Consider the following 8354-nt stretch of genomic DNA (forward strand, 5'->3'; position numbering starts at 1 on the left):
TTTAGTGTCTAAGTTTTAGAGACTTAATATATTACTTGAATTCTTATAAAAAAGCTGTGAAATTGGGAGTAACATTTGTTTTGCATTTATGTAAGTACAATTTGCAAGATAAAACCAAAAACAATAAATTTTCCTCTAGTAATTATAACAAATTGAATTTGTATAGCTCTTTTCAAGGACTCAAAGTCGCTCTAGGAGTGATTTAACCTTTTTTCATAAAATGTATACATATATGTTTATTGTTGCATTAAGCTTTCAAAATGTCAATACCGTTTATCATCAAAGAAGATTCTAACCTCAGTACTTCTTGAAATAGATTACTTTTCATTAGATGGGATACCATGGGGGGTAACACCATTTGCCTGAAGATGGTCTAGTACCGAAATGTTTTACTTTTAAACTTTGTATTCTTTGCACTTAGACAGTTTCTTTGCAAATTAGATGGGATAAACCCATTAAATTCTCTGCTTGTTACAGGAAAGGATTTAACAAGAAGGAATTGTTCATAATTAAACATTGGTATCAAAGACAATACATAAACAATACCTTTATCAACCCAATTTAGCCTAAAGATAGATTTTTTTTCCAACAGTAATGTCACCATTATTCCATATGATGGTTTTGTATGGGGAAAGGTTATGTGTGTAGCACAAATTCCAAGCAATGAGGGACAGGCTGCCTGTTGATCAAATTTAGATAACTGGTAATTTTTTTTTGTAAAAGTTACAAGAAATTAGAAAATAAAATAAAGACCTCCTAATTTTTTTTTAAATATTGTTGGACTAATATGAAATTGGGGCTGTATGCTGTATGCCGACCTTATCAAGATGGCGGATTTAAGAAGTCGACAACTTCCGGTCGTGCCCCCAAATTACTTGCGTGACCTCATATACATGGCGTTTTGAAATTTGCAGGAAAAGCAAACATCTCAAGGTAAAGACGGCTGCAATTCATTTATACCCAGAACTGCAATTGCATGTTATTGGTCACTAACGTGACCAATATAATTTTAGAGCATGTTTTGTATTTTCAAGTTTACAAACGTTCTGTAACGTTAGCTAGCCAATGTAACTGACGAACAGCTGTGACCAGTAGTTTGGGGGTATTTTACACACATAGCTAAATCGGTTGTTCTAGACCTTCGCCTTCTTTCTAAGACAAATGCTAAGCTAACTGCACGTTGTTGTAGTAACCTAAATAGACGAGCTAGCAAAGTAGGTCAGCAGTTATCGTTATCTGTCTTGCATTAGCAGAATTCAAGCTAACACAATGACTAAAAGAGGACCAAACAATTGTGGATGTTACGTATAAACTCTAGCTTACTCATACAGAGAAAACAGGTCGATGTTGCTTATTTTCATATAACTAGCTGAACATAATTTCCTGACATCCAGTGTTTTGAATATGGATATTTTTTTCTGTTAGCCTATTTTTATATTCGATTATTGTAAAAAGTAGCTAACTTATTTAAATAATCCTGTCAGCAGTAACCTAGATGTTTTCTCTTTCTCGATTCTTGCCATGATAGCAGACAGAAGAGACTGACATAGCAGAGATAATGGCAGAGATGGAGGAAGACATTGGAGATCTGCCAGCCGAAGAGGATGACAATGACTCCGACAGAGAAGAAGATGACAGACTGTTTGCTTGGATGGTAAATGACGATATGGATGAAGAAGAGGAAGATGAGGAGGCGGAGGATGAACAGCCCTTGGACACTGAAGCATCTGAATCGTTTGAGTTAGATACCCCAGCTGAGCGCAGTGGTCATATAGCAGTGGTTGACAGAAACAGCATGTATGTTTGGGGTGGATACAAGGTAAGGAGTTTATTAGCTAGATACATGTCTTAAACTTTGCATTTTTACTACAGTCTACATATTTATTTAAATTACTTCTTTTTTTTCTCCCTCTGTACAAGAATGCTCAAAACCACGGATTCTTTGACTTCTATCTGCCAAGAAATGAGATCTGGACGTACAACATGGAGTCAGGAGTATGGTAATAGCTGTTACATTTAAGTTGCATATTGATACCATTGTCATCACCACTACATTTAAATTAAAAACAAAACCTAAATGTTCACAGGACAAAGCATTTAGCCGGAGGTAACCTGCACACATCCATGTCAGGCAGCTGTGGGGTGTGTGTTGATGGAGTCCTCTACTTATTCGGAGGTCATCACGCCAGGGGAAACACAAATAGGGTACTGTGTGTGTGTGTGTCTTTCTTAACATCCTCTGTTATTTTCAAATGATTGCCTTATGGTTAATCATAACGCTGAAGCTCGTCAGTCTGCTGTTTGCGATTTACATTTCAGAACTCCTGTATTTTGTGCTGTGCTTTGCAGATCTACCGCCTGCCCCTGAGAGCTCCCAGCCTAGTTTGGGAGGAAATGAGGGATCTTAAAGGACTCCCTCCATCCTGCAAGGACAAGCTTGGGTGCTGGGTTCAGAAGAACAAGTGAGTAATGACTACCTTTTATTTTGATGTTAAAGTAAACATGAATGTTAAACATCTGGCACACTTCAGAAAATGTTAATGTGGCCATCAAGTTTCAGCCATGTGATCACATTAACCATAGTATGAGTGGTTAATACAAAATAATAAATGAATGAATACGAGTAATCACAGATTGTTATCTATTTTAAAGGAGTTTTGTCTTATATTGTTTTCACAGACTTATATTCTTTGGTGGCTATGGCTATGCTGCTCAAGGACTTCATCAAGGGACTTTTGAATATGATGAATCATCTTCACTTGTGGTCTGTAAACAAAAATCCTCTTCATGTGATAAACACTGCTTTCAAGTGTTACATCTTTTTATCATTGTATATTTCTAAATTTGATTAGTTTAAAGGAATAGCAAGTTTCATAGCTTTCATAGCAAGTTATACAAAACAGCTGGAGTGTCTTATTTCCTTTTAAAGTCAATTTTATTACATTTGACCTAAATATATTTAATTTGTTTGCTGCTGCAGTGGGACAGCCCTGGACGAGGCTGGAACAACCACATCCACATCCTGGACCTGGAGACATCTACATGGAGCCAACCCAACACCAAGGTAAACACATCCACAGACACTACCAATATCACCTCACACAATGTAATCACACACATCGCATGCATGCACGTATTGAGAGCAAACCCACTGCCCAATAGCAACAAAAGCCTCATCCACTTAAACCTGTCTCTCCAACTTTCATCCATTGTCCCTGCCTTAATCCTGCCATAATCAGAGTTTTTCCTTTGACTCTTGAGGAATATTAGAATAAACAACGCTGAAAAATGATGCATTCTCTCTGTTGGTATGTCCTGATGTAGGGGAACACCCCATCGCCCAGGGCAGCTCATGCTTGTGCCACAGTTGGTAACAGAGGCTATGTGTTTGGGGGAAGATACAAGGTAAGGGAATTTAAAACTAGGAATTCAAGATGTGGGTGTTTTTAGCCTCTTTTCGTCAATTCTTGTCATACGGTTAATATTACCTACCTTTTCACTATAAATGATCGTTTCCTACTCCAATCTCCTTTGCTCCACAGAACTACAGACTAAATGACCTGTACTACATTGACCTGGACACATGGGAGTGGCATGAAATGTAAGTATTGTTTATTTTCATAATATTCGGAATCATCTGGGCAGACGATAGTTTAAACTAAAAAACATCTTCATATCGGGTCATCTTTTGCAAATGGGTGAGTCTAACATGCTTCAAAAGCTATACATCTTTCTTCCACTTGTTCCATTGGAACATGCTCACCCTTGAGCTTTCTCTTAATTGTGTGAATGCTGATTCAGCAGTATTCACAGTATTGTTATCCGATTCTTCAATTTCGGTCGCCTACTACTTCTGCATACTTTCAGCTACAAAAGCCATTCAAATATCAAAATGTTCAGCTCTTTAAGGACATTTGTGCTTGTATTCGACTTTCTCCACCATTTCAATTTTTTTTTTAATATTAAGCTTTTTTCCTTTCACGTTGAAAGTCCTGGAGCAATCTTTAAATCCTCTTCAGGCTTCTTCCACTTCTAAATGCTACTGCTCCAACACACTTTCACCTACAGATGTCATTCAAACTTTAAACTATTCACAAAATATTCAGCTATTGTATCTTTTTTTGTGTTATCACTGTTTAAGTTTAGTGCTTCTTTAGGCTTTTTCTGCAGACTCAGACCCAGGTTCGATACCCAGTCCAGGCTGGCCCTTTTCATGTTTTTTTTTCAACTTTTGTATCACTTTTTTCGACATACTACGCTTTGACTTTTTAATGACTTTTTTCGACATACTACACTTTGACTATTGTCTTTTTTCGACATACTATATATATATATATATATATATATATATACTATTAATCTTTTCAATATGAATTCTTTGGTGGCACACTGGCTCAGTGGTTAGCACCATTGCCAACTTTCTTTACTATCACACTTTTTTACGATCACTTTTTTCGACGTACTATACTATGACTTTTTTATCACTTTTTTTCGACATACTATAACATTTTTCGAGATACTATACTATGACTTTTTTCGACCATGCTATTCTATGACTTTTTTTTAATCACTTTTCGACATACTATACTATCACTTTTTTCAACATGCAATACTATTACTTTTTTCGCGATCCTATACTATGACATTTTTCGACATACTAGGACTTTTTTTCGATATGCAATACTAGGACTTTTTCACCACTTTTTTCGACATACTATTCTAGGACTTTTTTTATGACTTTTTTTGACATACTATTCTATGACTTTTTTATGACTTTTTTTTGACATACTATTCTGACTTTTTTGTCACCTTTTTCGCGATATATACTATGACATTTTTCGACATACTAGGACTTTTTTTCGACACGCAGTACTAGGACTTCTGACTTTTTTCGACATGCTATACTAGGACTTTTTTTCTATGCTAACATTTTTTTTTAATATGACTTCTTTATAACTTTTTTCGACTTGCTATACTATGGCTTTTTTTTTTATCACTTTTTGCGACATACCATACTTAGTGTGACGTTTTTATCACTTTTTTTTTGACCTACTATATGATTTTTTTCATCATTTTTCGACATGCAATACTATGACTTTTTTCGACATGCTATACTATGGCATTTTCTATATACTATGGCTTTTTCAACATGCAATACTAAAGCTTTTCTTTTCACCTTAAAAAATTTCACTTTTGTTTATTTTATTATTCAACATTTCAATGAAATACGTACTAATAAAACCATTCCCAGTTTTCCAACTATTCTCACTACTTCACCTACCTACACAATTATGCCACCAATCCAATTTAGCTTTTCAGCATTCACAAGCATTTTCTGCAGGAAATGCATTTTCTAGTTGTGTTTCTGTCTCTAATGTTCCCCTCTGACCTGGTTGCAGGAGCGTTCCCCAGCAGGGTCCTCTGGGACGGTCTTGGCACTCCTTCACTCCTGTGTCACCAGACCATATCTTCTTATTTGGAGGTTTCACCACAGACAGAGAGACACTGAGTGAGTATGACACTTGTTCTGGAGTCCCAAATAATCCCTCGCCACCTCAAAATGGCCGCTGGTTTTACGGAGTTATCTGTTTTCAGGTGATGCTTGGCTGTACTATGTAAGCAAAAATGAATGGAAGCCTTTCAAACACAGTCACACAGAGAGTCCAAGGTAATCCTCTCGTCTTACTGTGAACACTGTTAGTGTGCTTGGAGATTAAGTTTTAGCTAAATGACTCTGAGGGATGACCACTCATTTGGTTGTGTGTCTATGAGCAACATACTGTATGTCGACAATTCTTGACATTGTGCTGTGTATTTCAGGCTGTGGCACACAGCATGCTCCGGTCCTGATGGAGAGGTGTTTGTGTTTGGAGGGTGTGCCAACAACCTGTTGTCTCATCACAGAGCGGTAAGCTGCAAGTCATATCAAAAATAGTGCTGTCAAACGATTAAAATATTTAATCACGATTAATCACATTAATGTCATAGTTAACTCGCTATTAATCGCACATTTATATCTATTCTAAAGTCCCTAGATTTCTTTTTGTTCAATTATTTTTTTCTCATTTTAATGCTCTTATCAATGTCAATCAAGTGGATCGGCTTGCTTTGTGCTTTTGTCGCCTGGCTTTGACGAGGAGGCGAAGAATTCGCATCAGCTGTGTGCTTGGTATCAAGTGGTATTTCAGACTGGACGTGCTGCGATGATAGCTCAGTTCACAACCACAAAACACACAGATCACTTTGGTCCTGTCAATGGAACCATTTGGCAACTTTTTAAAAGTAAACTTTCCATTCAGAATCTTATTGGCATCCATTTCGGCATCTTGCGCTCGCCATCCACTCCAAGCGTAACGTTAGCCTACTACTCTTTGGCCGGCTCGCAAGCCCAAACAAGTGTGTGGCGTGCCTGTTGTTTTGTTTCTGGTCTAGCTAGATCCGGTGTGGTGTTGTAGTTTTTCTAACGTTACTAGTTGTTGCAACAGCATGTGAAATAAACTACAAAGTTTGTTATGCCAAAAAGAACATTTAATCTTGCGTTAAAAAAATTGACACCATTAAAATGGGTTTCGTTAACGCCGTTAACGCGTTTAACTGACAGCACTAATCAAAATATAACAATCATTTTTTTCTTTTTACATACATTGCAATCTTTTTTACTGAATTTGACTCCTTTATGCTTACTCGACAGGCTCACAGTAACGAGTTACTGGTTTTTAATGTTCAGCCCAAATCACTAGTGCGGTAAGTGTGAACTTATTTTATACCTGAAGCTGAGATGTTCTCCATTTATTATTTTGTGCTTATACTTTACTGTCCCCACTCGCCAGGTTCTGTATGGAAGCCGTTCTGCAGCACAGGGAGCGTTTGTCTAGTTACTGGGACTGCTTGCCTAAACACCTCCTACACAGCCTCAAACAGAGAATGGCACGTGTCAACACACTGGGCTCCTAGGCTAAGAGGAAACCGTGAATCTAGTCCAGAGGTTTATAGGGTAGAGTATAGAGTGAGTCTGTCTGTCTGTCAGTCATGAGTGTTACTCTCAAAGCAGGTAGTCCTATTTGAGCATTAGTTTAATGTGTGTGGACATATTTAAAAAATCTCTAAGCAATAGTGAACAGCTGTGTAACTGACGGCACTTATGTTCACAGGCCATCCTTGTCCTGTTTATTACCTTTTTTGTTTATTATCTTATAGGTCAAACTATTGCAAAGCCAGTAGAATCTTTAGTGGTGTAACAGTGCAGACGATGCACAGCATATAAAAGAGAGCAGAAAATCTAGAAAAATTCAATTTCTTTGCTAAGCATACTTCCTTCTGAAAAGCCAAAATATTATGGCATGGTTTCTTTTCCTGTGTTCCAAGATAAATGGTTTGCTACTTCTGTACTGAATAAGAAAACTTGATTTAAGAGAAGGTATTTTTGTCAGCATTTAGTAACTGCAAGTACAGTGAAGTTATGACAGTGCTTCTGTGTTTAAGATTCCAGAGAGGTTTTGTTGTTTAATGCTCACAAAAATGTATTTTATCTTGTTAATACAAGGTGTTAATATTGTACTGGCCAGTAAAGTAGTGGATACCTGCCTAAACTAAGATTATGAACAAAAAAACACAATCTCATGATCAGCTTTTCATGAAAACCATAGAAAGAAACCCTGTGAGAAAATACTGTGTTATGGAGTGGAGGAAAATATAGTTTGGAAATTGGGCAGGACTTTCCTTTCCTCCACAAGACTGTAGCACATTGTGTAGGTATACCCAAGAGTCAAGGAAATGGTCTTTTAGAACAAATGCCATACAGTTTCCACTGGTCTTCCTCAGAAATTGAACCAACTGAAAATATTAGTCTAATGTCTTAACACTAAACACAGTGGTGCAAGGCTGAAACATGTTTGCTTTAACTGAATGTTTTTAGGGGGCCTGTTTCTTTAATGATTGCTATAACGGTTTGGCACAATCTTTAATACAGATGTTTGCTAAATCTTGTAGTTTAAGTTCTCACAGACCTAAAACTAGTGCTTTGTTACGCAAGACTATCTCCTTTGAAGCCCCAGAAATGTAAATTGTTATTTGTGTATTTATATAGTTGAGGAAATGTGAGTTCTTTATTCTGAAAGAGGCTTTTAAAGCCTTTTTAAATTGTCATGAGTGGCTCCTGTAGCATTTAAATCTTGTTTTAACAATAACTTAAAATACAAGTGTATTGGATGTTGAGCCACATTGCACTGAAATGCCTAATGTCAGTAGGGCTTTGTTTGTATTTGCCTGGTTTGCACAATGTTCCCTAGTGTTTTTTATTGTAGAATGCAATGGATACTGTTATTTCGTACTCAAAGAATAAACGCATACCATGA

At 36.8% G+C, this 8354-nt stretch overlaps 1 protein-coding gene across 2 annotated transcripts; it reads left to right on the forward strand.

The window, feature by feature from the left end:
- Positions 1–854: 854 nt before the first annotated feature.
- Positions 855–8354, forward strand: klhdc2 (kelch domain containing 2). Of its 2 annotated transcripts, none has more exons than XM_078277034.1 (14): positions 855–933; positions 1529–1819; positions 1921–2000; positions 2088–2205; positions 2350–2462; positions 2680–2764; positions 2981–3064; positions 3325–3405; positions 3543–3601; positions 5400–5509; positions 5596–5668; positions 5821–5908; positions 6692–6744; positions 6831–8354. In XM_078277034.1, the coding sequence occupies exons 2-14, from the start codon at positions 1559–1561 to the stop codon at positions 6952–6954; spliced, it is 1329 nt and encodes a 442-aa protein (XP_078133160.1). In that variant the 5' UTR covers positions 855–933; positions 1529–1558; the 3' UTR covers positions 6955–8354. The 2 variants fall into 2 exon arrangements, with proteins under 2 accessions (XP_078133160.1, XP_078133162.1); XM_078277036.1 differs by having other exon boundaries at positions 866–933; positions 1532–1819.

This window comes from Sander vitreus, chromosome 20 (genome assembly GCF_031162955.1).
Source record: "Sander vitreus isolate 19-12246 chromosome 20, sanVit1, whole genome shotgun sequence".
NCBI lineage: Eukaryota > Metazoa > Chordata > Actinopteri > Perciformes > Percidae > Sander > Sander vitreus.

Excerpts from the sequence above, each read along its gene's own strand:
- klhdc2 (XM_078277034.1), top strand. The coding sequence starts at position 1,559 with ATGGCAGAGATGGAGGAAGACATTGGAGATCTGCCAGCCGAAGAGGAT. Across the intron at positions 1,820-1,920 it reads ATGTTTGGGGTGGATACAAG|AATGCTCAAAACCACGGATT; the intron begins GTAAGGAGTTTA and ends CCTCTGTACAAG. Across the intron at positions 3,406-3,542 it reads TGTTTGGGGGAAGATACAAG|AACTACAGACTAAATGACCT; the intron begins GTAAGGGAATTT and ends TTTGCTCCACAG.